This window comes from Bactrocera dorsalis, chromosome 4 (genome assembly GCF_023373825.1).
Source record: "Bactrocera dorsalis isolate Fly_Bdor chromosome 4, ASM2337382v1, whole genome shotgun sequence".
Taxonomy (NCBI): Eukaryota; Metazoa; Arthropoda; class Insecta; order Diptera; family Tephritidae; genus Bactrocera; species Bactrocera dorsalis.
Window position 1 is genome coordinate 65118385 of NC_064306.1, and position 27672 is coordinate 65146056.

Below are 27672 nucleotides of genomic sequence, written 5' to 3' on the forward strand. Positions count from 1 at the left end.
ATTAGTGAAAACCAATTTAATGAGCAAAAGTTTATGAAAACAAAAGCCATAACCTTTACAGCCGATTATCTAATCTAATAGACGCACTTCTTCGAGATATCAGCCGAGGCGACTTCCACTAGTAAATATCAATTAACATCTGATATATGTCGGTATATATAATTTTTGTATTTGTATGTGTGCCTACATATATTGAAATTCATATATTAATACTTGAAACACTAATTGCACGATCTTATCTGGAATTGATCCTCTTGTAATTTAATAACACTTTACTCATACTACTATGTATTTACTAAACGAGTGCAGAGTCTATTAGAAGACCTTGTGTGATTCCCATAACATAATACCAATAAATAAGTAAACATTCATAAATTTATTATATATAGCATATGAGCCAGTCATCGATAAAATCTTGCGTTTGATAAAAATATTGTTTTCGAATTTCAACAAAATTTTGTCCAACTTTTGATATTATAGATTCTGAGATTAATGACTGTTATGTGAGGTCAGGAGCAGCGCATATGTTATGCAATTTCGATAATGTGGTAGACTTAATAAAGACTGTTTCCTGTAATGATAGCCGTGGGGAAATAACGGGTGTTTTTTTTGTTAGCCGTGTGTTTTTCAATAAAGCAATACTTTTTCCGAAGTTGGTCTTTTACTCGATTTATACCAAGTTTATGTTTGTTTAGCTTAAGAGATCGATCCTAAGAATGATCTCACTTGGGCAGCGCAGAACGCCGGTCGTCTCCTAAAAACTGGATCATAAAACGCATATAGATCGAATGGTCTGAGTCTTTCATAAATTTATTTAGACGGCTAATATCAGTTTCAGCTATGTCTTTTGATTCAACGAAGGTGCTCAGTTTAGGTTAGTTTAAGTTAAGAGGTCTTTCCTCAGAACGATCTTAAGTATGCAGCTCAGAACACTGGTTGCTTGCTAAAAACTGGATAATAAGACCTCTACAGATCGAGCGCTTTGAGTTTATCACAAATTTGTTGAAACGGTTAATATCAGTTTCGGCAATGTCATTTTGGTCGCCGAAGGTAAGGTTACCGATATATTACAGCCTCAGTCTAGCAAAGACTCGACAATAGAGGAAAAACTGCTTGTATGTTTCCACCTTACTCTCCTCCATAAAATTTTGAGAGTTAGCGTCCCGCAGGATTTTAAGCCTTAACGCATGAGTGCCTATTGAACAGTGACCAGTAAGAACTTCTACGATTGCGACAAGATGAACTTTTCTCAGGACAAGTTGTTCAGTAGAATTTTTGCGTTCTATTCTCGGCCAGAAAGATGTCGCAATCGCACAATAGCAATCTCCAGGCCTTCAGAACACAGCTTAATCTTACACAATAACGTAGACCGTAGATCCAGCTGCAAGATACCTTGACCGTACGCTGCATTTAGGCCGGTATGTTGCCATCAGGACCCAGGAGCTTGAAGAGTTTAAATGAATTCAACGCCCAGGTAAGGTGCCCTTCACGCAAAAGTTCCAGGAAGCTCCCCCAGTGGCACTTCTTCAGAGGAGTGACTTACTTCAAACCAACGTTTGTAAACCTTAGACAATTATTACCAAAATAACGATCGAACCATTTGGCAGTTCGGTCGACTTAATCGCACAGTAGAGTCAGTAATTTGAGCAACGACGGATTGGTTTCGTAGAACGTTTACGTTACGTTGCTTTACTGGATAATGCGCTTCTTCAGATTATCGAAGAAGATCGCTACGTCCATCCATTTTATGGAAGATTATGTGGAACGATCTTGCTTTCCGGGAAATCATTGATTTAAATTTCTTCAAAATTAAAGCCGGCCATAAATGTCAATGGAGAGAGATGTAGAGTCGTGATTAATGACTACTTCTTACCTGAATTGGAGGATGTTGATGTGGACGACCTTTGGTTCAAAAAAGACAGCCACCCATGCCTTACAGCTATCGAAACAATCAATTTATTGAAGGAAACTTTAAGTGACGACATTATCTCGCGTCTAGGCTATGACGTGGCCTCCAAAATAGTAAAGTTTAACACCACTGGACTGATTTTTATGGGTTTGAGGTCACTGGTCCACGCAGATAAGCCCGAGACGATTGATTCTGTGAAAGAGAATATTTGGCGCGTTATTACTGACATACCGTCCCAATCGCTGCCAAAAGTGGTCGGAAATTGGTCACTTTTACCCGAAATAATTTCTAAAATATAGGCTAACTGTTATCTTTATAATATAGCTCTTGGTCATATCGTTTTCGCTGTTATAGCCGATCAAAGGCAGGGTCTCTCATCCAAAGGAGTTTTCTTCTTTTCATTGGTATTGTTTTTTACGTGGGTCCCAAACCCAGCTTACAACTTAGGGAGGCGATGTTACGCCTTCTCACTTTAGCTCGCCTTGAAACGTATGTTTTTGACTACCCTTGGTCTAAGCCCGGAAGTCGTGAGCTGCTTGAGCCATATGTAAAAGAAGCATTACTGAGCACTCCCAAGTGAATGCTTTCAGATATATTTTATGAGATGAATGGCCCAATTATACCGACCTTCTCAGTCCGTACATATTAGTATCGGTGTTCGATCGCCGATCCTACTAGCATCAACATTCTTACCGAATAGTTATCGGTCCTCGGGCATAAACAATGGCGTATTGCGGAGGAGGATTCCAACAAGAATTGGTCTCTGATAAACATCTATTTACCTTCACAACTTTAGAAGCAAATACTAATATATTGTATAGATCAAAATATTTTATTTATCTCCACGGAAAAACGGATACAGACTAGTCTCAAGAGAAAACCATATTAGAGAACACATAAAACAAAATAATTAACTACGACTTCACAAAAGTGTTAGAAAAATCAGTGTTGAAACAGTCAAAAGGCCAGATATATGACTGATGCTTGCTGTACCTCCTGCACCTCTAATACCCGTGTGTTCTTCGATCCAGTTCGACCAATACGAGACATTAGTATAAACACCTGGTAGGCCAGGTTGTGCACAATCAATGCCCCACGAAACAATACCAGTCAATCTGTTGTTACACACAAGTGGACCACCGGAATCTCCGCCGCAAGCATCACGCTCACCTTGCCGATAACCGGCGCAAAACATACCATCACGTATCAAACTGGGATGAAAACTCATTTCATTTGCGCAGACGGTTTCATTAATGATCGGCACATCAACGGTCATCAATATATCCGATAGGTAGCCCTGAAAGATAACCAAGATACATTAAGTATATTGTAGAGAGATCGATGAGATAAGCTAATTAACTCACCAGTTCAGTTTGACCCCAACCGGTGACCTGACAAACCGTGTCATGAGGCACTTGGCGCGTATTCATTGTTATTGTTTGAGCTCTGGTATAATTAGCTGGCACAGAACCGTTCAGAAACACCAAAGCGATGTCCGACTCATAAGACGTTAGATTGAAAATGCTCACATTGTAGACGATTTTCGCAATATCAAATACGAGCGTGTAGTTGTTGCGTTCGTAACGATCCAGATTACCCATCACCACAATGAAGTCCTCATGCGGGCGGAATGTGCCGTTATTGATATCGTAACTAGTTAAATAATCGTTATACCGTTATTATAGAAGTTTGTTTAAAGTAACGATGCAAACACTCACTCCACGAAGCAGTGAGCCGCTGAGAGCACAACTTCCGAACTAATCAACGAGCCACCGCAGAGATGACCGGTGCCGAAGAAGTAGCCGTCAGTGCGTCGCCGACGTATTGAGACTTGATGCTTGGTGGCATTGAAACTCGCCGCCGTGCCATTGATAATACGTCCATCTAATTCGAAACTTACTTGGGCTTCACTCGGTGCGGCATCTGCGGATGAAATATGTCCCTGTATATAACTTTTCATTCGTATCACTTAAAGATCTCACCTCCAGATTGTAGAAATACAAAGAGCGTCAATGAAATTATTATAAATCTTAGCATGTTGAAGCACTTCTCTTTTTCCCGGTGCTTGTGAAATAAAATGATGAAATTCCCACGTTCACTCTTTACATATATGCGAAATGTCCCTAGACTTGTTGCGTCCTCAATCAAGGTAGAAAACGAAATGTTCTCTAATTTTAAGTTGCTGAAGAGAAGTAACTTTTCTTAAGAAATTCCAATATTGTAATAATTTAATCTAATCGCTAGCGATTTTCCCTCAAAGCAATTGGGTTCATAAATTAACATGGTGATTGCATTTAATTTTATTATTCTTATTGTTCTTACGTAGTGTACATAGTCCCTAGTCAAGTGATTTCGTATTTGACTAACATTTCTCGGGTTTATGGTATCTCTTTCCCACACGGCTTGTTAATGAGATTGCATTATATTAGATTAAGTATACTATCGTGCAAAAGTTCGGCAGTATTTTCTCCTATAGAATGAATGCGGCAATCAGATTAGAAGGACCGTAGATCACCTCAAAAGGTTGAGATTATTATTTTGCTTGGAGGAACTTGAACTCCTTCCTTCAAAAGACTAAATTAGAACTCTAGTCTTTTCAAATTTCCTTGAAAAACTACAAGGTGTTGTTGATCTGTCTACCTTTAAGCGGACATGAAATCTCAAAATGGATCATCTACACAAAACAACATCTCTTAAGTGTTAATAAAAATTAGGAAGGTAGAGCCATGTGTAGAGGTTCACCCAAATGAGGACAGGTTTCTGAGCGCCATTCTCTTGGGAGTGGCCAGAAACAATTGTTTTACGTATGGCTCAAACAGCTCACAACTTCTGGTCTTAGACCAAGTACCCTGTGGGTAGCCAAAAAAACATCCGTCTGAAGGCAAGCTAAATTAAGAGAAGGTGGAACTTCCCTTCCCAGGGTTAACACCCCCAGAAAGTTTAAAAACCGGAGCATACTCTTTTAGAACCCCAGTGGTGATCTAGTGATTGATGCCCAGAACATACTGAAATTATGGAGGGAATATTGCTCCAACTTGCTGAATAGCAAACTTTGATAAGAAAGCATAACACCAGGAGATGTAAAACCGATTCTCTAATTGATGACGATGGAGCGGATGTTCCATTGCCCCACCATGAAGAAGTTCGATTAGCAATAACCCGTTTGAAGGTAAACACAGCAGTGGGGGTCGATGGTTTACAGCTGAGCTATTCAAATACGGCGGCGAAGAACTGAGAAGGAGCATGCATCAGCTTCTTTGTAGAATATGGTCGGACGAAAGCATGCCCGAAGATTGGAATTTAAGTTTGCTCTGCCTAATCCTCAAAAAGTGAGACCCCACAATTTGTGCCAACTACCGTGGGATAAGCCCCCTCATATCGTATTTAGGGCTATATCGAGCGTATTATTAAAGTACACCATGCGCCAAATCTTAGAAAAGACCGGTGAAAAGACTCCTTCGTCGGTTTAAAAAGTGCTTTTGACACCACGAAAAGGAGCTACCTATGTATATGCAAGTCGAAATATTTCCTGTCATCAAACAAACAGTCGTCACACTCGCGACTTGGCTCCCATGGCACCAAACTCACTCTCAGTCTATATTCATCCTCGTCTTGCTGATTAGTCGGCGTTACGAGTTTTCGAGATGATATTCTTGGTTGACCGTGTTTCTTTCGGCGGGAAATTCAAGGTAGAAATCGCAGATCGCAGAAATATATTTCCAACGCTAGATATTTGTAATAATACAGGGATGGAGCTTAGATTGCGAGCAGGTTAAAAGCAAAAGTTTCTCCGCCTGAAACCCGAGATTACAACTATGGAAAGCACATTAGTTAGTTATATTCAATAGATCATTTAGCGATCAGTTCAAGTTTCAACCAAGGCATTGGCAAATCTTTGGTTGGAAGATTCGTTTGGTTTCTTTCACTTCAAATCTTTGCAATATTCTTCTTCTTTCTAAGAAACTTTACACCGCTACAGTGATAAAACATTGTTAAAGCAAATTTCTCCCATAGCTTTCGGTTTTACCGACTGCGTTGGTCTTACCAACTGTCGTCAGTTGATTATACCGGCTATATAGCTTATCTTTTATGATTAGACTGCTTATATTTCGTCAGCCTATAAATCATTATGTTATGAACGTGTTTGGGATATCCCTTACTTATTTTTATTTATAGACACTACCATTAGACGAATTGTCTGAAAGCCACGCTGATTTTTCGATCGACTTTGTAACTAAGGAAGTGAGGATTTTTGATTTAGTAGATTAGAGTAATGTTTGCATGAGGAGAAAATGGATGGGAAGAAAAGTTTGTGGAATTTTTTTAGAAACAGAGTAATTCTCCACATAATATCCACAATCTATTAAGAACTGTTACAACAAAATCCAAAGAAAGAGCCAAGATGCGAACCCAGCTATCCTGATAATAAGGGTTGATCCAAATAGAGGTACTTTTTTCAATAGCTGTAAATCGGACTGACGTATGGAAAAACTTGGCGCGTTTTACGTCGGGATCTTAAAATGAAAGCGTACAAAATACAGCTTATACGAGTACAAGAACTGAAGCCGTTCGACCCGCCCAAGCGACATCGGTTCATTGTATGAGCTCTTGAAAAGTTCCACAAAGATCCGACGTTTTCGAGACAAATTTTGTTCAGCGATGAGGCTCATTTCTGGCTCAATGGATATGTAAACATGCAAAATTACCACATTTGGGACGAAAAGCAATCTGGAAAGATTCAAGAGCTTCCATTTCATCCAGAAAAAACAACGGTCTGCAGTAGTTTTCAGGCCGGTGGAATCATCAGTCCATATATTTCCAAAAATGATGTCGGTGAGAACGTAACCGTCAATGAAAACCGTTATTGCGCCATGATAATCAACTATTTGATGCCTGAAATTGAAGCTCGTGGTATCGGCGACATTTAGCTCCAACAAGACGGCGTCACTTCCATACATCGCATCAACCAATAGATTTATTGAGAGAACGCTTCGGTGAGCAGATAATTTCACGTATTGGGTCGGTTGATTGGCCACCAAAATCGTCTGATATCATACCGATAGACTTTTTCCTGTGGGAATATGTAAAGTCTAAAGTCTATACGGACAATCTCACTACAGTTCAAGCTTTACCAGTCGAAATATTCAAACGAGTCTTCGAAAATTGAAACAAACTTTACATGAACTAAAAAGGAAATAATTTTTTATCGATTCGGTTTGTACCGCAGTCGATGTGGCCCAGTCCGGGTCAAATTTGATCATATGATAGATCAGCTCGGTTCCACGAAAAAATCAGTCTAGGTTTCGAGCGGTTCATTCTTGTTAGTTTAAAACTCTAATATCCATAAAAAGCTTGAAACACGCTTCGAATATCTTCATGGTGCTCCGGTTTGCAAGCTCCCGACCATTTTGGGTAAATCCAATTGCCAACTGTTGATCGTTTAAGATCTTCAGCGGAAATATATATAGTATATATAAATAACTAAGGACACTACAAATTGAAAACAAAGTACGAAATCACAAATACATTGTAAAAATAACGGTCTACTTATTTATTATGCGAGTTATATAAACTTAAGTATTTAATTGACATTTTAATTGTGTTTTGATATTGATGAAGTTGATTAATTGCGAACTTGATTGAAACTGAAATTATCAGCATTTATCTATTCAGCGTCAAAGCAAAAAATACTGTCACGAAAGCGATAAGGCCGGATACATGACTGCTGCTCGCTGTGTTAGTGCCATCAGTACTATTGCCACTCAATTGCTCGTCGATCCACTTCGACCAATAGGAAACATTCGTGTAAACACCTGGCAGATCGGCTTGTGCACAACCAATGCCCCACGAGACAATGCCGGCCAAACTGTTGTTGCACACAAGTGGACCGCCCGAATCGCCAGCACAAGCGTCACGCTCACCCTCCGGATAGCCCGCACACAGCATACCAACACGGATGAGGCCAGCACCAAAGCCCATGTCATTCGCACAGGCGGTGTCGTTAATGATTGGCACGTCAACGGTCAGCAAAACATCCGATAAGTAGCCCTGCAGGTTAACGGTGAAATGTAGAATTTATACGAAATATTGTCTAACTAAAAACCACTCACGTCTTCAGTTTGACCCCAACCGGTGACTTGGCAAACTGTTTGATCGGGCACCTCTTCGGTTTCGAGTTGAATTGGTTGAGCTCTGGTATAATTCGCTGGCACAGAATCGTTCAGAAATGCCAGAGCGATGTCCGATTCATACGTGCTCAGATTGAAAGAGCTCACATTGTAGACGATTTTCTCAATATCGAATACGAGCGTGTAGTTGTTGCGTTCGAAACGATCCAGATTGCCCATCACCACAATGAAGTCCTCATGCGGGCGGAATGTGCCGTTATTGATATCGTAACTAGTTAAATAATCGTAACACCGTTATTGGAAATGTTCTTTAAAGTACCGTTTTAAAAACTTACTTCACGAAACAGTGCGCCGCTGAAAGTACCACATTCGAACTAATCAACGAACCGCCGCAGAGATGACCGGTGCCAAAGTAGTATCCATCATTGAGACGCCGACGTATTGAGACTTGATGTTTGGTTTCATTAAAACTGGCCACGGTGCCATTGATAATGCGTCCGTCCAATTCGAAACTCACATTGCTACCGCTCGGAGCGCTTGCCGCTGGAAAATTTCAATATTAATTTTTTTTTCAAAATTTTTTTTTTTTAATTTCTTTTAATGATTTTTTTAAGATTTTCTTTTAATTTTTTTTTATTTTTATGATTTTTTTTTTTTTTTTTGAGATATATTATTTTTATTTTCAAGATTCATTTTATTTTTATTAAATTTTTTTTTTTTATTTTTTCAAGGTAACTAACCCGTTAATTGTATTTGTAGCACACCACAGAACGCGAGCGCAATAATTATATATCTCAACATATTCGAACACTTTCTTTACTTCCTCCTTGCACTACTAAACTATATCACTTCAGAAATAATTAAATATTTCTGATTTCAAATCAAAGTGTATTAATTTTGTAGACGTCTATGTATGTCCTCTGCAAGTCCAATCCGTTCTGTTCTCCACGAAAGTTTGAAATGAAATGTTATGAAATTCTTTGGTTTGCGGATATTTGTTTGTTTTCAGGGAAATTCCAGCCTATTTTATATCTAAGCACGTTTATGAATGCATATATTATATATACGTACTTTAATCTAATCATAACGGTACAGTTTTGGACCGATACGATTCGTATTTTTCAGATATGTATATAAATATTTCCTGTATCTCTATGAGTTCACTGTTAATTCGTGCATATCGAAGTATTGTAAAGATATGAGGGGGATGATGGGGGCATTAAACCCCTATAATACAACAATGATATTTCTCTGGTTTAATATACTACTATGAGCAAAAAATAGTAAGACATTATTCATAATTTCATAATTCTTAATTTATTCTTCAAAACCTACATCGTCTCCCTCAAAGTCATCCACCTTGACCTTAAAACATTTGTGACAAGGTTTTCCAATCCTCGAAACAGTTGTTACAGCCAATTTCTGGAATATCCTTCAATGCGCGTAGTGATTCGCGCTTACTGACTTCCATTGACTCAAACCGGTTTCCACAGAGGGGTCGTTTGAGTTTGCTGAATAGCCAGAAGTCACACGGAGCTAAATCAGGCAAATACGACACGATATGAGTTCAAAGATTTCTCGAAAGAATTTCTGAAGCATGCGACGGTATATAGACGTGGTGCAAAAACCAAGAGTTTTCCGCCTCTTTTTACTAATAGCTTCGAGCAAACGACACATAGCACTCAAATAGTATTCCTGCTTGACAGTTAGGCCAATCGGAAGGAGTTCGGAGTGCGCAAACCTCGATAACCGAAGAAAATGGTCTACATATCTTGATTTTTTACTTGCTTTGACGTGGTTTTTTCGGGCTCGGCTCAGCTTTGCTACGATATACGGCTGATTTATCATCTGTTTAGGGATTATAACCATGGATCCAATAATCATAGCCAGTTATAATACAAATCATGACATCCTGGTAGTCGAAAAGCATTGTTTCACAGATTTTTACGCGAGGCTGTTTTTCGAAAAAATAGTGATTTTGGAACCAATAGTGCTTCCATTTGTCTTAGGCCCAAATGATCTTTCAAAATGGTTTGCACTAATCTCTCCAATATTCCAATGATTCCAGTAAGATCTCTGATTGTTAATCGTCGTTTCTCAAGCACCAATTCCTTTATTTTATTGACGTAATGCGAAGATTATCAGTTGATGTTGTTGGCTGTCCTGGACGTGGTTCGTCGCCAACGCGTCCCCAACCCTCTTTGAATAACTTGTACCAATCAAAAACTGTTATTGCCTTTTCCAACATTATGCACGTTTCGGCAAGAGGAATTTGATTCCGCACTCAAAATAAATCTCAACTGGGATAGCGAATTTTAGTTCTTGCGGTTTCGTCTCATTTTTGAAGCTCCATTCGCTAGATGGTTGGACAGATTAGATTAGGTTAGATGGCTGATCAAAGATCGCACGTGGACTACTATATGTAGGCCATTGTGAGGCTATAGAAATTAGAAACTCCTCTGTTCGTACTATAAATTAGCAAAACGCTTGCACAGTTTCGACATCATATTCATAATCCAACGTCTCGTCACCGTAATGGTATTTTTAATGAATGTAGGGTCTTCAGCCCTGTTGTAAACATATTTTTTTGTGACCTCTACTCGACGTCGTCTGAGCAAGAGATTTTTTCCGGACTTTCTAAACTCGTAGCATTGACATAGAACCCAAAATATTAACCAAAATGTGTTGAACAAATCCATAAGAGTTGATGACTTTCTCTGCAATCTCCCTGATGAAAACAAGCTGATTTATCAGAACTGTCTTCGAAAGAATTTCGACCATATCCAGCATATCCAGAAAACCCAAAAATAATATACAACCACCAACTCCCCTTGACGTTTTCTTTTGCTATGCCCATGCTAATTAACAGCTAGATATACTTTATAACATCTGAAGTACTTGATACCAAAATAAATTAATTTCATTTCAAATCTGATTAGAAAGAAACCTTTTATCGGCGAAGCTTATTTTTAAATATAATTAAGTTTTAATAATATTATTTATAATTACCTAATATTATCTATGACACATTGATTTTTACTTCACAATCGGTTAAGTATTTACAATGGCTAACTTGGTACATTGTAAACTTGTTATTGGCAAATAAACTACCTGAGATATAAGAGCCATGAGCAAGAGACTGGATAGTAACCGTTTTAAAAGTTGCGAAATTGTTGAAAAAATTAATTTCTTTGAAGAGTAGACAAAATTAATTTTGAAAACAAACATTTTTCATTGAAGTTATGCGTCCTTGAAGTAGAGGAGAAAAAAGGTCTTGTTCTCGTCACCAAGATTTCTATCCTTATGGTCATCCGAAAAGCCAGGAGGAGGGATGGTTCGCCTTCGTACTTTAGCTCGCTTCAAACGGATGTTTTTTGGCTACCCAGATACTTGGTCTAGGACCTGAAGTCGTGAGCAGCTTAAGCCGCATGTAAAGGAATCGTTTCTGGCTACTCCCAAGTGAATGACGTTCAGAAAACTTTCCTCACCTACGCGGACTTCTTCTTCTTCTCGACATGACTCCATCCTCCCTTAATTGGGAAGGTGCCACTGCCCAGCTGGTTGATGTCTTCGTAAAAGTAAAGGCTGACATCACCGCCGTCCAAGAAGTGCAATAGACGGAACAAAGACTAAGTCGAGTAGTTCCTTGTGGCATACAGTCATATAAAAGAGCGCAAATGCGGTATGGGATACGTGGTGGAAGAGAGACTCCGTCGCTGCGGCCTGGCATTCACCATGGTGGATGAACATCTAGCCACAATCCGCATCAAATCGACAACATATCGTCGATTTGCGCCCTCGCCCCAAAGGAAGAAATGGGCGATGTGATCAAAGATGCCTTCTATGAATGTTTGGAGCGCACCTACGAGAACTACCCCCGCCAGGGTGGGCAAAGAAGGTATATTTGGCAAAACGGTCTGTAAATATAGCCTCCATGATGAAACATTTCCAAATGGATTGAGGCTGAACGACTTCGCAGGCACCCGAAATACGGTTGTCTGTGGCTTTAGATTCCAGCATAAAAAAAATCATCAAGCTACCTGGCTTTCTCCGAATCGAAAAGCCACCAACTAGATCAATAATGTTGTGATAGATGCAGCAAAAAAACAGAATTCAACAAACATAAGGAAAATTCGACTTCAAAAAGCTGCAATCACAACAGCGATTCTACTCGACTTGCACCCCAGCTCCCTAAAAGCGCTCGTCAGCAACTCGGTATAAGGGGACTGTGAGACGGCATTTCAAGCTCCTTACGTACAGCTGCAAACGAAACCATTGGCTTTCGGAAAAGGCAAAAGAACAGCTGGTATGATGAGAAGTACCGTGTCGCAGCGGAGAAAAAACAGATCGCCTACCACGCAACCTTACAATCGACCACAACACGTGCGGGATGGGATAAAAATCGAGAGTTGACGAGGAAAGAGAAACGCATTTGCAGAAAAAAAGAGAGAGACCGATATGCGTGAATTTGAAGAGCTTGACAAGCTGGCCGACAGGAATATTGCTCGAAAATTCTACGGAAAAATGCGGCGACTAACAGAAGGTTTCAAGATCGGAACATACTCTTGTAGAACCCACACAGATGATCTAGTGACAAATGTAAAACATCAAATTGGTGTATACCAATTTTATGATACATATTTCAATTAATTTCAAAAAGTGCCGTTACTCATGGAAAAAAAATTTTGTATTAAGTCTTTTACACAGATAGTAACCTTCTACAAAAATTTTTCCGACGAGACATTTTAAACTTTACTGCCATTTCGCCATATTTCATTTGTTTCCATTTTATTTGAAGAAAAAGTTAAACAGATGGCAACGCTACCTAATAAAAGTACCAAAGATTAAGCCATCAGCCAACTTAAAGCTCTCTAGTCTAGTAAAAGTCTGGTAAGCCATATTTATACACTGAAAATGTATTAATTAATTTAAAAAAGTGGCAACCTCTCGGCAAAAATATAATGTAACAAATTAAAATACTCCAGTCTAGTAAAAGTCTAAAAAGCCATTTTATAATAACAAAGTTATATTCTAAAAAATTTTAATTTTCGAATAAGTGGCAACTCCTCTGCAAAAATATTTATTTTTAATGTCAATTTAGCTGAAATCACTTCTATCTCAGTAACTACTCAATGCTGCTTCTTCTCCTTACAAGTTTTTTACTTAAAAATTTCAAACAGGTGGCAACCACATAACTTTTTTTTATATAAACCAACAATTCAGGAAATAATAAAAACGATAACGCAGTTGGGCACCAATTTTCAACAAGATCAAGTTTAGTGAAGGCCGGACACCTGAACCCAGTTTATTTTTAGAGGTTAAACAACCGTTAAATGAGTAAAACTATTGTAATCTGCAATTTAGGCGAAAGCATAAACATATATTTCTATGGACTAGCTCTTAACTTGAAAGGTGATAAGGCTCGTCAAAATAGCTTCGATGTCTACTATAAATATAATATATATGTATGTATATATAAGCGTGTATGTGTATATGTGCATTTGTATCTGTGATATATCACTATCAGACGCTAACTTTATTATCTTGGCAATTTGAATGAGAAATCGAACGAAAAAATTTATAGAAGAGTAAACAATAGTACATCAATTGCAAAAATATACATACATAAATACGAACGGCTTACACACACACACACGCAAAATTGATAATATATAGATTCGTATATCTTTCTCAAGTTAAACACTTAGCAGAGCCGCATGAGTAGCGAGCAGACGGTAAAAATGAACGCGGGCGCGCAACTCATCACGCTGACGCCACTATTGCTAACGGTCCCATTGTTAGAAGTACTGTCATTAGTACCGCCGTTCGCGCCGACAACGCCGCCATTACCCAAACCATCATCGCTCAAGCCGCCAGCATCCTCGTAAGACTTCGTCACATTGTTTATCCACGGCACATATGTGGCCACGTCCGTGTAAACGCCCGGAAAGCCCGGCTGTGCGCAGCCCACACCAAACGAGACCACGCCCGCCAGCTGCTCGCCACACACCAACGGACCGCCGGAGTCGCCAACGCAAGCATCACGTCCACCCTCCATGTAGCCGGCGCAAATCATGCCATCGTGCACCAGTGCGCCATAATTGGTAGCGCATTGAGACCGGTTCACAATGGCCACATCGACCACCATCAGCTGCGGTGAGTAACCGCCCTGCGGGGGTATGAAATTATAACATTACATTACAATTATAAAATAGATCATCATTAATTTGAGTAACAAACGTTTTCGGTGCGACCCCAGCCGGATACTTGACACACGGTGTTGCTGGCATTCAAATTTAGGTCGCTATTTAACGGTATTGCACGAGCGCGTGTAAAGTTCGCCGGCACATGCCCATCCAAATGCAACACTGCCACGTCATTCGTGTAGCTCGTCGCGTTATAGTCGTGATGCACCGAGATCTTTGACACGCCAAGCACCAAGGTATTGTTATCGCGCTGATAACGATTCAAATTTCCCACAACCACCGATAAATCGCTGGCATTCCGAAAGCGATTGTTGGCGGGCCTGAAAATTATTAAACACCATTTCAAACGTTATAAACTTTCCGGTACGCGCTGCAGCTTTCAGCCGCTTCAGCATTTTTGCACTCACATCCATATACAATGCGCTGCAGTGAGCACGGAGCGCCGTGAGATCAGCGCACCGCCGCAGATGTGTCCAGCGCCGAAGAGCCATTCGCCCGCCGTCAGTCGCAGCGAAACCTGATACCTCGTACCGTCCCACAGCGCCTCGGTGCCGTTGATTATCTTCGCCTCACTGCTGGGTTGGCTCTCGAGTGGGGTTTTCAAGTGCGCCAACGCTAAGATTAGTTGGGAAAGAAGTATAGAATTGTTTTTTTTAGTGAAACTTATTCGACAACAACAATATACCTGTGCTCTGCGCCACTTGAAATGCCAAGCAAGTGTAAATAGAGTACCAGAAAAACCCTTGAAAATCCATATTTCGCAGTGATTTGCTGATTTACGGTCCACTCTATCTTTATTAGTACAATAAATTCGTCGTACTTGGTCTTAGTAGACTTGGTAGACCAGTTAGGCGTCAATTCCACGAATCTCCAACAACTACTGTTGATTTTATGGCCGTGCTGGGCGTATATCTAATGTAATGAAAGTGCCAACTCTTACATACCCACGCCCACATACAGGTAGATGTGCAAAGTAAACACTTGTTTCCAATTTTATCAAATCTCTCAGACCCTTGACTATAATGAGTCAATGATAAAAAAATATTGAATTTAGTTAATGATTAGATAAAAATTCAAATCAATTCATTGACCAACCTGTTGTTCTTCTCACTTCTGGATACCTACATAGATACACGAAAGGGTGGTTCGGTAATGAATAGGAAGTGGACGTCCGGAAGCGGGCGTGTCGGCAGATTTTAGAGATTGGAAAAAGTGCATTATCGTTCGGTGGTACGTTTCTTTTTTCGGAGGGGAAATCGTATGGATCTTGGAGGTAGTATACGTTCCGTTGCCACGGAGGGTAATTTGACAAAAGTCACCAATCTTATTGGCAGACTCCGAGATGAGCAAGATAGCTGAGACGGTAGGCTTTCAAAAAAACACCGCAGAGGTCTTATACTAAACGAAATAGTGGGTATAGGTTAGCGATCGGTGCCATGGGTTCCGCGTCTGCTCATTCCGGACAACAAGTGTAACCATGAGACTACTTCAAAGTGCTATTTCAACAGAATTCTAACAAGTTTCGAGGTATTTTGTGACCGTTGATGAAACATGGATGGACGAATACATTCAGAAGACCAAGGAATAGTGAAAACAGTAGACTTTTCCTGACGAACCCGTTCCGAAAAAGGTGAATACTGTAATATTAACCAGAATGGGTTCCGCGTTTGCTCATTCCGGGCAACAAATATAGCCATGAGCTCGCTGCAAAACGCAGCTTCAACCCAATTCAAACCAGATTCGAGGTCGTTTTGTGACTATCGACAAAGCATGGATCGACTGATGCATACAAAAGACCAAGGGATAGAGGTAACAATAGACTTTGCCTGATGAACCTGTTCCGATGTGAATACTGTGCAATCAACCGAAAAGGTAAAGCTTACCGTTTTCTACGATACAAAGGTTGGATCTACAACGTGTATATAGAGAGAAGTGACATACGAGCTCTACTAAGCGGAATTACTGGGTTGAATCGAAGTCGAATAAGTCCGTTGGCAAAAAAAAATTCAGTTGCTCTATGACAATGCCTCGGCCCACATCTCCGCCATCGCCACTGTCGAGTTGTTCATACTTCCGCCTCATTCACCGTAATCCAGGTTTGACTCATACCACTTCCATTGGTTTCGAAACTTGAGAAAGTCATTAGCCCGACAGAAATTCTGGGCGAATAAGAAGGCTATCGCCATCATGGAGACTTATTTTCCAAAACTTTCATTCTGTTTTTAAAGCCCTAATATATATCGAACCGCCCTCGTAAATGCATGCCTCACGTGATAAAATTCTATGACAAAAAATACTTGCACCGCTTGTGGTCGAAAAATCTCAATAAATTTTGTTATCAATAACTAATTTGTGCGTGTGTGTGTATGAGTTAGATAAATAACGGGGTTGTCAGTAAGAGCGCTACAAAGGTTTTTCGCTGGCTTGTTGGCATAGACCATAGCCCCACAAGAAATAGTCTAACGGCTTCAAATCACACGACCAAGGCGGCCAATTAACTGGGCAATTTCGTGAGATAACACGTTCACCAAACTTGGTTTACAGCAAATCGATTGTAACATACGCTGTGTGGTTTGTGGCGCCGTCCTGTTGGAACCATTAATTGTCCAAGTCCATATCATCCAATTCGGTCCAAATTTTTATATTTGAGCGGTAGCGATTCCCGTTCACAGTAACGTGTTGGTCTTGATCATCACGGAAGAAGTACAGCCCAATGACGCCGCCGGCCCTATAAACCGCACCAAACCGTAATTTTTTCGGAATGCAATGGTGACTCATGGACTACGGATTGCTGCCTAACCAATAACGCATATTTCGCTTATTGACGAAGCCATTCAGCCAGAAACGAGCCTCAACGCTGAAGATGATTTTTCGATGAAAATCCGGATCATTTTCAATTGGTTGGTTGGTCCAATTTACAAACATAAGACGATTTTGGTGGTCAAGTGGCTTCAGTTCTTGTGTCAATTTGATCTTGTAAGGATGTAGGTCAAGATCTTTTCACAAAATTCGCCACAACGACGTCACAAAGACGCCCAAAGATTGAGAACGACGTGTAAGAGACTGATTTGGTTCTTCTTCAATTGATGCGCTAGCGGCAGCAATATTCTCGGCACTACGGGCACTTCTTTGTCTCACCGGCACGGGAACATTTTGTACCGTGCCTGTAGATTAAAATTGTTCCACTAGACGCTCAATTGTCGAACTGACGGGATGACTATGACAACCATAAATTTGGACGTAGCGCTCTTAAAGTTGAAGCCACTGACTTCGAATTCCGGTAGTAAATTTGAATAATTTCGTTTCGTTCTTAGATCGTAAATCTTTCCGTGATGAAAGGATAAATTTTACTGAAGAGAAATGTCAAAAGAGCGGGAAAAATATGGTGTCGTTTGGTGTCCCTATCAGTTTACTTTTGTGGAGTCCCTATATAAAAACCCGTTACATATGCGTTATTAACATAAATATGTATATCAAACATTTGATTCGACTTTTGTACGAAAAATTGCTAATTATTGTCATTAAAGAGATTATTTATTATTTATTTTGAACATTTGCATGATTTTGAGTGAAAGCTTAAAGATTATTTCTTATACAGTACAGTAGTAAATTATATAGTATATTGTCATTTAAAATGCAAAACAACGTTTTATCAAAAAGTTCGAATTTGAGTTTTCTATTGCTAACGATTCACTACATCATATTACGAGTATATGCACATATGTATATATGTAGCATAACATTTTTAGCTTCCGCTGTCAGATATAACCAATATATAACCCATATATACCCAATATATAACCAACATATAACCCATATATACCCAATATATAACCAACATATAACCCTTTTATAACCAAAACTCAAATTTTGTTTCAATACGAATGATTTATATTATAACGCTTTTTCTTCGCCTGTGAACTTATGAATCGTGATGTTACGATATTTTGCATTTTAGGTGACGATCTGTAATGTACTTTTACTAAAACTGAACAAACTCGTGCTATAACTTTATCTAAATACAAAGTTTTGAAAGGATCCACAAATGTTTGTTGTTGTTGTTGTTTTTTCTAACCCTCGTTTTTTAACGTTGTTTACAGTTTAATTATTATCCACATAATTCCATACTTATTACTTGTATGTGAGTACACCATGTCGTATGAGCAACATCTGATGTCATCTCAATGATTTCGTTTATGTATAGATTTTCTCATTTACTATAGACTCCCTAATATGTATGAATGTCTGAAATGAAATGAAATGTCACTCACTTCTTTCGGATAGCACCAAGTCACGTCACGTGACAACAACAAAAAAAACCGTATACACAGCAAAATTCATGAGCATCATACCCGACGGGTATTTAGCATAAAAAACTACTAAATTCAAATTACTCATTAAATTGACAGCCTTTGAGCATTTTAACACTGTCTGAGCATGACAAGCCCCTCGCCCTGATTATTGTTAGAAACTCCCACGATGTATGTACATACTTAACTGGCGCCGACCGTTGTCTGTTTTAGACCAAGGCCGATAATTTTTGAAAGCAAAAAAATTATGGTAGGATGTAACTATTTGTAGAAAGAAGATAAAACTATAAAGAAAATTGAATTGAAGGGAGATCTAAATTACGAGCGAAAGAGGAAGAGTAAAAGAAGAGGTGGTTGAAGGTTATGATTATGGTTAAAAACGATTTATCTCGATTTCCAGCAAAACTACGAGCGCTATGGAAAAGAGTTAAAGGACAAAGTTGTAGATAATAAAAATATCTACCATTTTTGTATTTATAGCTTTTTTACACAACCTCAATTTTTTTGCGAAAAAGCAGTTTAATTTCCAACTGAAAATTCTCAAGGTTAGTTTCATGAAAAAAAGGTAAACCAGCTTCAACCAGTAGACATTTTCAACAAAATTTTTGTTTTTTGATAAAAAAAAAACTTTTTAGAGTATGAAAAAAAAAAACATTTTCTGAATTAATATATAGAGGCCAAACCTAACCTATTAATATTAATACTATCAACTGTTGCCTTAGACCAAATCAATGCCATTTGTCATATTCTTTTTGCTTTACCGCGCAACCAAAAAAAAGTTTATAATTAATTATGATAAATTTTCTATTCATACCCTTCCGAAGTCATTTCTTTCACACATATATTATTTTATTTAATTAATAAAAATATTTATAATTTACAATTATAACATTTAAATTTGTATATAGGAGAACACTTTCATCAAACATTAACTGCTTAAAAAGTAAGCAAAGAGTACAATAACAACATTAGCAAACTCTAAGCATAACAACATCAACAGCCAACAAATAAATCGCTTCGGCGCCTACTTAAGCACCACCCTTCAAACTTATTTAATAAAAGCCGCTTGCGACAAGAACAAAGTGACTAACAAACAGAGAATACCCAACACCATTTGCTGAGCGCCCAGGTGCAGACCCATTGCGCCACCATAATAATCATAATTGAAAGTAGAGTTCGTCATTGTTATCCAGTTATAGTAGGCGGAGAGATTTGTGCAGACTTCAGGATAACCGCTGTCCCACGAAACAATGCCACTCAATTTACCATTGCAAACCAGTGGGCCGCCAGAGCCGCCTTGAAAGGCATTTGTGCCGTTATTTGACTGATTGCCGGCACAAATCATACCCGCTGATATTTGACCACTGTAACTGCTGTTGCATTGCTGCGTGGAGATGACCGGAAGCACAGCAGCCAACAGTACTGGCCAATTTACGCCCTATGGGAAGGAGATTTTTTAATATTATTTATTATTATTATTATATATATATATATTTGTATTTTATATACATATATTTAACTGTAGAGCCTGAGCTTACCTTCGCTACTATGCTCCAACCAGTGACGCTGCAATTAACGCCCGCATCCACGGCCATCTGATTGATTGCTATGGATGCTACTGTGGGATAATTTGCCGGTATCTTACCGTCTATGAAAAGTAAAGCCAAATCATTTTGTAGCGGCGTCAAACTAAATTCTGGATGCGGCACCAACTGCTGCACATTGTACTGCAGGGTATACGGCGTAACCTCCTCCAAATAAATGGAACCCATGACTACTGTGAATTCACTTGGTAAACGATAGATCGGTTGTGTTGTGTTTGGACTGTGAGAAAAATGGAGAAATAAAATACAAATTAATGAATATTTTGTATCTATGTATACATATATGTATATGTGTATCTATTATATATGTATGTATACTTCAATTAAAAATTAATTAAAATTCTTTAACTTACTAGATCAGACAATGCGCTGCGGTAATAATCAGTCGCGATGTTATAACCGCTCCGCCACATATATGACCTTGACCTAACTGTATCTCGAATAACAGCAGACGCACTGAAACCTGCCAGGGAGCGCTTGTAATGGCAACAGGTGAGCCACCAAATATTTTCGAATCATATTCAGTTAGCACAGGGTGTGTATTTTTACTGTGAACACTCACACTGCCGGCATAGGCTGTAAACATAACAAGGGGGTAATTTAATATTTTCGTCAATCGCTTTACAAATTTTTTATACTCCATTCGGCACATCTAAATGCAAAAATACATACATAAGCACATATTAATTTCTTTTTGCCATTAGGTCATCACAACAACACAACACAGACATGAATTTGCTCATCACTCACACGAATGCGCCAAAAGCAACGTCACAAAAAGACACCCAATTGTTTGCAACCAGAAATTTTGCCACATTTTCATTGTTGCAATTAATAACAGTACTAATGAAATATAAAAGTTAAGAAAAAGTGTAATTTCCAAGCGCAAAAGAGTCACACGCACCGGCCGAACGACTGCTGTCGCACAAATGATAACTTCCTTACAGCTTTGTAGCGCCAGTACCGAGTGTCTGCCGTCATGTATGCATGCATATACATACATAGGATTATATACAATACGGTTGCCTATCGAATTGAGTAAATACTAAGAAATATACATACATACATATATTACTACTGCTGTGCGAATGCTAGATAAATGTTTGTCACTGGCCGACCAACGAAAAGTCAAAAGGCTTAAATTTAATTTTATCTACATCGGTGCTGCTTATGGATTATTGATGACTGTAGACGTCAGCATTTACATTAAAACTTATTACAAATAATGATAGTAGACATTGTTTATTATTACTAGATAAAATCACAAGTACAATATGCAGTAGAAAATTTGCAATAACGGTGTGTATAAAAAAAGCTATAATTTTACAATTTACAATTTACAAAATTTATACATAATTTTATAGTTACTATAAGTATTGCAGCATAATTGAATGTGTGTATGTACGAATGTGTACCAATTATAGTCATATGGCTGTATCACCCGCGCAACTCTTTATCTAATGCTTCTAATTGACTCAGCATTGAGTCTACATATGAACTCAAATCGTTTTTCGATTGCTCCACCGGCTTCACCAACTGCGGTTTCGCCAATTTTTGCGCACTAGTTACAATTTTATTTTGCACATTATTAACTTTTTGCGAACTTATTGTTTTTGTAGTAGTACTGTTTACAATTTTACGTTGCACATTATTATTGCTGGGCGGACTTATTGTTTTTGCAGTAGTAGTCTGCTTCGCCTGCGCCACACTCTTATTCAGCACAGGCGACACACAATCACTAGTGGTATCCATGAGTTCCAGCTCAGTTGAATTCAAATCACCCATTTCACACTCGCGACGTCTTTGGCGAGTATTTGGACGCTTTTCAACGCTCGGTGACGCTTTTTTGACTTTACTGTAAATAAAAGGCAGTTTCCAGATAAATTTTTTGTTGGATTAAAAAATATTGCATGCGTTTATAAGACCTTGCTACCTCCTTTGCAGGCGTACTGCTGTCTTTCACAATGAGATTTGTCGGAGCTTTTGTAGGCTTTTCCGCTGCTTTCAGTTTACTTGGTGTATTTACACTCTTCCCTGCTATCGCTTCGTTAACAATTACATTGTCTACATCTTCGTCATTTCTCCGCACTTTTTTCACCTCTCTTATGTCTTCTTGCTCATGCTCACTAAGCGATTGACTTTGACTTTCGTATTGCAAATCCTTTGAGCCTGATTGCAGTGAACGCATCATTTGCGTTTTATAACTATGCAAAGCTTTGCGTTTCCTTTGCATATGAAATAGAGTTAATGATTACACTCATATGTACATATATTTTAAATATTCTTTAGTAATATTTACCTGCTTCGTGGACTTTCTTGTACACTTTTGCTTGCACTTGAGACACTTGTTTTCGGTTCCTCCTTTTTTATTATATTTGTCGGACTGCTTTTGTTGTTGTATAATGTTTCTAATTCGCATTCCGCATCTCCGTGCTCTGAGCGCCAACGTGCTACAACTCTTTGCAAAGCCTTTACACTCACGTCGGCGGCTGCATATTGTTCACGAAACAACGCCATATCAAAGTCATTCGTTGCAAGTGTTGCTTTATATTAAAATTTTGTAAGATATTATTAAACTGTTAGTTTAAATATGTTGACTAGACATACATACATCTTCGCAAACTACCATATTCTCTCCTGTACTGTTTTATTTCATCTTCTTTGCCTTGCAATATTTCCAGGAGCTCTTCGATTTTCGCCGGTAGCACATCCACTAAACTAGCAACTTGACCGATGGGTAGTTGGATGGTAAGTGGGTTGTTGTGTTGTTGTAAGCGCCACTCAAAATGGAATGGACATTCCTTAACACGATACTTAAGTTTTAAAACACGCTCACGTGCATTGCTTGCCTCTGGCTGGTTGTCATTTCCAATCCAAGTGCCTGATTCCGGCAACGCATTTTGTAAGGTATCAAATGCAATTGCCACATCATATTTTATACGTTTATTTAGTAGCTATAGGAATAATAAAACGAATAATTAATTTAATAATACAAATAAACTAATAAATTGTATACAACCTGTAAAGTCTGCAGCACCTCTTCTTTCGTCTTTGTTGCTTTCCAAGTTTCATTGAAATCATATAACAAGTATTCTATACTTTCACCTTTCACATTGCAATCGTAGTAATATGTTTTATCTGCAATATTTAATTCTTTTGACATTTTAATAATAGATAAATGGTAACAAAAATATTTCTAACAAATTTAACAAATAATTATGCCATGCATATAGTATATTATTTAGCCAAGTGGGTTAATGAACTTATCATTGGACGCTATTGTGAATGGGCAAGGAAATGAAATGTCAAATAGACACAGGGTGTTGTGAAAATTTATTTTTCTTAGAACAACCGACGGAAACGGAATAAGTTGTGAAGAGCGATAAATTTTATTAAGTATTATTTTGAGCAAATAATTGTTCCGTTTTTTTATAAAACAAGGTGTTTATTTAAGAAGTTTAACCACATTTATGTATATAATTCATTGAAAAGCTTAATGCGCAGTGTTTAAATGTGAAATTCTAGAAAAATGAAAGTGAAAAATTGTGTTAACGCACCACCGCGCACTTTTGTCAAATGACTGTGGTCGGAACTTATATTTTAGGCATCCGGAAATAAAAATATGTAAGTGAACAATTGCATTCCCTTTATATATACTGTTTCGATAAATTGTTTATACGAAACCTTTTTAAATTTTTGCTAAAATGGTATTTTAAAAATTTTGAGGTTAGCGTCATTTGTCATAGCCACTAATGTATGGGTACCAATTAGATTTCAAGTTCAAATTTTCAACTAATAAAAACTTTCAATGCATATTTATAATACTAGCGATTAGATAATGCTCTTAAGGTAACGATTTCCTTTTACTAATGTATTACCCTACCTATCAGAGCGCCTGAAATTTCTGTTCTTACCTTTTCTGTTTCAATATCATTATAAATAATATGTGCATACTATATTAGATAGAAATTAAATGTATTTTTTATTAAGTAATCATATTAGCATACTAACACACATACTTATCCGTCTACTTTTATTGTATGCACTTCTGGAAGTTTACACTATTATGAAATGTCATTTTATTACTTTAATATTTACAGAAAACGTTTAAATAAGTATATATTTATGTGTGTAACTTAAAAATATATGTTTATAGAATTATTTAACTACGAACAAAAATATAAAAAACAAATCAAAAAATCTTCAAATTTTGCTGATTGCATAGGCAATTGATTTAAGGATTTGCTAAAGAGCGGATATTCTTTTAATACTCAAATAGTTGATAAAACTATATATAATTAAACACTTTTAGTGCACTCATATGTGGCATACACATACATGCATAAGTGATGTGCCGTTTGCAAATAACTACAACTATCCTCACACTAAACTAACAGCTTTTAAATTGTCTTTTTTGAATGTCTTTTTCCGTTCGATAATACAAATTTATGATATTTGTCTTAAATCATACATGTGTATATTTCTAAATACTTTGCTTTACATTTTTAACGTATAAAATTGAAAGTAATACAAAACTTATAAATAAAGTAAAAGTAGTACTAGTAACACTTTTTAATCATAGGGATGTACTTTTGAGACTTATTAAGATAAACAGCAAATTTATTTACATTTTGATATACTTTGTTGTGATTTTTTTCAAATCTGTGGTCGTGTCCATAGTTCACTCAAATCCTTTGGACGTATTTTACCGATTTCTGTAAATAAGAACCAAAATGTAATAAAACATAAAAGCAAATAAATTACATGCTAAAACCGACCTACCCAATTGCCCAGGCATTAGGCCACTGTCACGTTTAGGCGAAGGCCAGACCATGTCAAAACGCGGTTGAACTGCTAACTGATTTGATTGTGTGGGGCGAAAAGTGGAGCTGCTGCGTAAAAATATATTAAGCATTCGAGAAAATCGACTTTTTAACAAACAAACTTCATGCTAACCTATAAGGATGCTTCAAACAGCCGTACACCTCGCGATATCTACCATATAAAGTGCCATAAGAGACACCCAATATACGCGCAGCTTTCTTCATTTCCAATCTTTTGTTTTTTATAGCATCCAATACCTAAAAATAAGTTATTTGAAAAACTGTTATACTCAAAAAACTTAACGACTTGTGTTTAAACTTACGCGTCGTGTGAAGGGCTCCTCCCAGAATTGCGGTCGACGTCCTTTAGCCAAGTAATCGTCCATTTTGATCACATCTTGCCACTCGGACATCTCCTCGGTGGTCAAACGCGAATCTGTGCTGTCATACTCTTCCATCTTTATGTCCACATAATCTTGATCGTTGCCATTAGCAGCGCCGACAGCTCCGACTATTGCGCCGCTTGAAGAACTCGCCGTTGCACCTGTTGCTGTTATGGGGGCCGTCGGCGCATGCACAAAATCGTGTGTCATCAATATGCCATGTTCGTTCAATAAATAACCCTCAGGCGCATATTTGCCGTATGGATGTGCGGGATGGTGCAACGACGGAGGCGGCGGCAACGGTAGCGGTGCACTTGGATCACTGGTAATATTTCCGCGCTTATGTGTGCCGCTTGTGGCGGAAGTTGTCGTATTGGCTGCAGCATTGCTAAGCTTGTCCTTAGATTGTCGCACGTTTTCCATTTCCTCCACCGGTTGTGGTACAGAAGCAGCAGTGTTGACCTTTTCTTCCTCCTCTCCGTCAACATTGCCGCCCTTGCATTCCTGTGTTTGATCAGTTATCTCATTTTGTGCGGAATGCTCACGCGACTCACGCTCTTCACGCTTGCGTTCATCATTAATTGAATTGTTGTCGTCGCGTTCCTCGGCGCTTGAGCGTTTACGCGTTAGCGAGCGTTCACGTGCATGCAACTTGTCACGTTCTTCCGAATGACGTTCCTTACGCTTTCGCGCCTCGATTTTTGCCGTGCGTTGTGCTTCTTTGTCGTCTGCCTGATCCAAATTTTGTTCCTTCAATGTGGCGGTGTCTACGTCACACTCAATGAGGGGTTCATTATCGCCACCGCCACCGACATTTACCTCCAAATTACTGTTAATCCATTCGGGGTCGGCCTGTGCGTCTTCGTGTTCCAACTCATCCGCTTCGGTATGGAGCTGATGATGGTGCAGTTGGTGTTGTTGTTGCTGTTGACGGTGCAATTGACGCATACGCTTGTTATGTTGTTGCTGCTGGATGTGTTGGTGGTAAGCGGCGGCCGCTGCGACGGAGGTCGACGAAGGCGGCGGTATCGGTGAGATGACAGCAAGCCGACGCTGCTCGTCGTTATACTGGCGCTGCGCTTCCAAGTATGCTTGGTGATGATGGTGCGCATCCAAATGGCTGCCATACTGTGCTAGTTTCCGGCTGGAAGAGATGAAGAATGTAAATAAGTCAAAGCAGATTTTAAAAAATACTTGCAGACTAAACTCACACATTGAAAACGTCATAGGCGTCGTCTAGTGGCGGACGTCCGCGCTTACGTTTCGGCCCCAAATAACTTTCCACCGGCGATGCGGCAGAGGCCGCAGCAGCTGCAGCAGCGGCGGCGGCTGCAACGGCTACCATAGAAGCGCTGCTTGTTGGCGGTAGTGGCGTTAGGGTCGGTAAGCCTTGTTGCGCATGCGCCTGGTCCTTCGGCGAGGAGAGCTTGCGTTCGCGCGGCAGTCGCTGTGGTGGCATGAAACTGGGTGAGCCAACGCGTTGTTGCTCCGGTCGCGTATTGTACATATCCTGCCCATGTATGGGTGTGGGTGAGTGAAACTCGGTGGCAGCGGTGGGCAACGGCGGTCCGTCCTCATCATCGCGCCACGAAACTTCCGCCAAACCTTTGATTTTGAGATCATCTGCAGTCTTTAAGAGTGAGGCCAAATTTGCCTGCACGCAAGAAGATTTCTATCAGAAATTATTCAAATTCAAATTAAAAACACTTGCACTTACGTGTTCCACATTGATTTCGCCTTTATACATAAATTCAATTAGACACTTGACATCGGCGAATGTGACGTCCTTCATTATGATAATCGGATCACGTTCACTGGCGTAGTTGGTGAGCACTGTGTCGAAGAAGCTGCTGCAAGCGCAGAGCACAACGCGGTGTGCGCGTATCAGTTGGCCCTCACAGGCTAGCGTCACATCGCAGAAGCAGCCGCGGTCTAGCAATTGTGAGAACATTGTCTGTAGATTACTATGATGGTATTTCCATCGCAGGCAATATTGCTGTGGCAACATGGTGGCTGTAAGAGGAAAGGAAAGCATGAATTAAATTATTTTTAGAGACTTCTGCCAAAAGTTTATGTTATTATAAGTACTAACGGTACTAGGTTCGAAATTCTTAAGAATGCTTAAAGTGTGCATTTTAAATAACAAAGATCTGTCTATATAAATTCGAAAAAAGTCGGGTTGGTTACACCACTTATAGCTCAAGAACGACCGTGTCTACTTTGTTGATCCCTGACTTGTTGAATTCGTCTCCGTCCTGAATAGCAGTATAATGGTTGATATGTTGAAAGGACTGACAAAATATATCTAA

At 39.0% G+C, this 27672-nt stretch overlaps 6 protein-coding genes across 13 annotated transcripts in view; all 6 read right to left on the reverse strand.

Moving 5' to 3' along the window:
* Positions 1-2724: 2724 nt before the first annotated feature.
* LOC125778277 (trypsin eta-like) lies at positions 2725-4051 on the reverse strand. The gene is made up of 4 exons (XM_049455076.1): positions 3892-4051; positions 3628-3832; positions 3274-3562; positions 2725-3206 (listed from the first exon to the last, which is right to left on the reverse strand). The coding sequence occupies exons 1-4, from the start codon at positions 3944-3946 to the stop codon at positions 2832-2834; spliced, it is 924 nt and encodes a 307-aa protein (XP_049311033.1). The 5' UTR covers positions 3947-4051; the 3' UTR covers positions 2725-2831.
* A 3381-nt stretch (positions 4052-7432) lies between these two features.
* Positions 7433-9023, reverse strand: LOC125778276 (trypsin eta-like). Its single transcript, XM_049455075.1, has 4 exons — positions 8778-9023; positions 8373-8580; positions 8020-8308; positions 7433-7957 (listed from the first exon to the last, which is right to left on the reverse strand). The coding sequence occupies exons 1-4, from the start codon at positions 8836-8838 to the stop codon at positions 7571-7573; spliced, it is 945 nt and encodes a 314-aa protein (XP_049311032.1). The 5' UTR covers positions 8839-9023; the 3' UTR covers positions 7433-7570.
* Positions 9024-13389: 4366 nt separating this feature from the next.
* LOC105225193 (trypsin I-P1) lies at positions 13390-15145 on the reverse strand. The gene is made up of 4 exons (XM_049454545.1): positions 14929-15145; positions 14651-14858; positions 14278-14563; positions 13390-14206 (listed from the first exon to the last, which is right to left on the reverse strand). The coding sequence occupies exons 1-4, from the start codon at positions 14996-14998 to the stop codon at positions 13742-13744; spliced, it is 1029 nt and encodes a 342-aa protein (XP_049310502.1). The 5' UTR covers positions 14999-15145; the 3' UTR covers positions 13390-13741.
* A 4302-nt stretch (positions 15146-19447) lies between these two features.
* Positions 19448-21089, reverse strand: LOC105225196 (trypsin). Its single transcript, XM_029549769.2, has 4 exons — positions 20908-21089; positions 20511-20733; positions 20092-20377; positions 19448-19991 (listed from the first exon to the last, which is right to left on the reverse strand). The coding sequence occupies exons 1-4, from the start codon at positions 20978-20980 to the stop codon at positions 19602-19604; spliced, it is 972 nt and encodes a 323-aa protein (XP_029405629.2). The 5' UTR covers positions 20981-21089; the 3' UTR covers positions 19448-19601.
* A 291-nt stretch (positions 21090-21380) lies between these two features.
* Positions 21381-23422, reverse strand: LOC105225197 (uncharacterized). Its single transcript, XM_011203552.4, has 5 exons — positions 23177-23422; positions 22769-23111; positions 22457-22700; positions 22083-22382; positions 21381-22012 (listed from the first exon to the last, which is right to left on the reverse strand). The coding sequence occupies exons 1-5, from the start codon at positions 23318-23320 to the stop codon at positions 21595-21597; spliced, it is 1449 nt and encodes a 482-aa protein (XP_011201854.2). The 5' UTR covers positions 23321-23422; the 3' UTR covers positions 21381-21594.
* Positions 23423-24115: 693 nt separating this feature from the next.
* Positions 24116-27672, reverse strand: part of LOC105225198 (protein split ends) — a 74241-nt gene continuing 70684 nt past the window's right edge. For 4 of the 8 annotated variants that reach the window (XM_011203555.4, XM_049454401.1, XM_019989876.3 and 1 more), the window contains exons 3-8: positions 27081-27376; positions 26575-27017; positions 25304-26507; positions 25114-25238; positions 24940-25049; positions 24116-24872 (exon numbers count right to left, since the gene is read on the reverse strand). In XM_011203555.4, the coding sequence (XP_011201857.2) occupies positions 24814-24872; positions 24940-25049; positions 25114-25238; positions 25304-26507; positions 26575-27017; positions 27081-27371 (2232 nt within the window). In that variant the 5' untranslated portion in view covers positions 27372-27376 and the 3' untranslated portion in view covers positions 24116-24813. Of the gene's footprint in view, positions 24873-24935; positions 25050-25113; positions 25239-25303; positions 26508-26574; positions 27018-27080; positions 27377-27672 lie in introns of all 8 variants that reach the window. The other 4 variants (XM_029549766.2, XM_011203556.4, XM_029549767.2 and 1 more) reach the window with 3 other exon arrangements.

Excerpts from the sequence above, each read along its gene's own strand:
- LOC125778277 (XM_049455076.1), bottom strand. The coding sequence starts at position 3,946 with ATGCTAAGATTTATAATAATTTCATTGACGCTCTTTGTATTTCTACAA. Across the intron at positions 3,563-3,627 it reads GCGGCTCACTGCTTCGTGGA|TTACGATATCAATAACGGCA; the intron begins GTGAGTGTTTGC and ends TTATTTAACTAG. Across the intron at positions 3,207-3,273 it reads GTTGGGGTCAAACTGAACTG|GGCTACCTATCGGATATATT; the intron begins GTGAGTTAATTA and ends GTTATCTTTCAG.
- LOC125778276 (XM_049455075.1), bottom strand. The coding sequence starts at position 8,838 with ATGTTGAGATATATAATTATTGCGCTCGCGTTCTGTGGTGTGCTACAA. Across the intron at positions 8,581-8,777 it reads GCTACAAATACAATTAACGG|CGGCAAGCGCTCCGAGCGGT; the intron begins GTTAGTTACCTT and ends GAAATTTTCCAG. Across the intron at positions 8,309-8,372 it reads GCGGCGCACTGTTTCGTGAA|TTACGATATCAATAACGGCA; the intron begins GTAAGTTTTTAA and ends TTATTTAACTAG.
- LOC105225193 (XM_049454545.1), bottom strand. The coding sequence starts at position 14,998 with ATGGATTTTCAAGGGTTTTTCTGGTACTCTATTTACACTTGCTTGGCA. Across the intron at positions 14,564-14,650 it reads GCAGCGCATTGTATATGGAT|GCCCGCCAACAATCGCTTTC; the intron begins GTGAGTGCAAAA and ends AATAATTTTCAG. Across the intron at positions 14,207-14,277 it reads GCTGGGGTCGCACCGAAAAC|GGCGGTTACTCACCGCAGCT; the intron begins GTTTGTTACTCA and ends ATACCCCCGCAG.
- LOC105225196 (XM_029549769.2), bottom strand. The coding sequence starts at position 20,980 with ATGAAAATGTGGCAAAATTTCTGGTTGCAAACAATTGGGTGTCTTTTT. Across the intron at positions 20,734-20,907 it reads GTTGCTTTTGGCGCATTCGT|CCTATGCCGGCAGTGTGAGT; the intron begins GTGAGTGATGAG and ends TTATGTTTACAG. Across the intron at positions 19,992-20,091 it reads GTTGGAGCATAGTAGCGAAG|GGCGTAAATTGGCCAGTACT; the intron begins GTAAGCTCAGGC and ends TCCTTCCCATAG.
- LOC105225197 (XM_011203552.4), bottom strand. The coding sequence starts at position 23,320 with ATGTCAAAAGAATTAAATATTGCAGATAAAACATATTACTACGATTGC. Across the intron at positions 23,112-23,176 it reads AGGTGCTGCAGACTTTACAG|CTACTAAATAAACGTATAAA; the intron begins GTTGTATACAAT and ends TTATTCCTATAG. Across the intron at positions 22,013-22,082 it reads CCTGCAAAGGAGGTAGCAAG|TAAAGTCAAAAAAGCGTCAC; the intron begins GTCTTATAAACG and ends TTTTATTTACAG.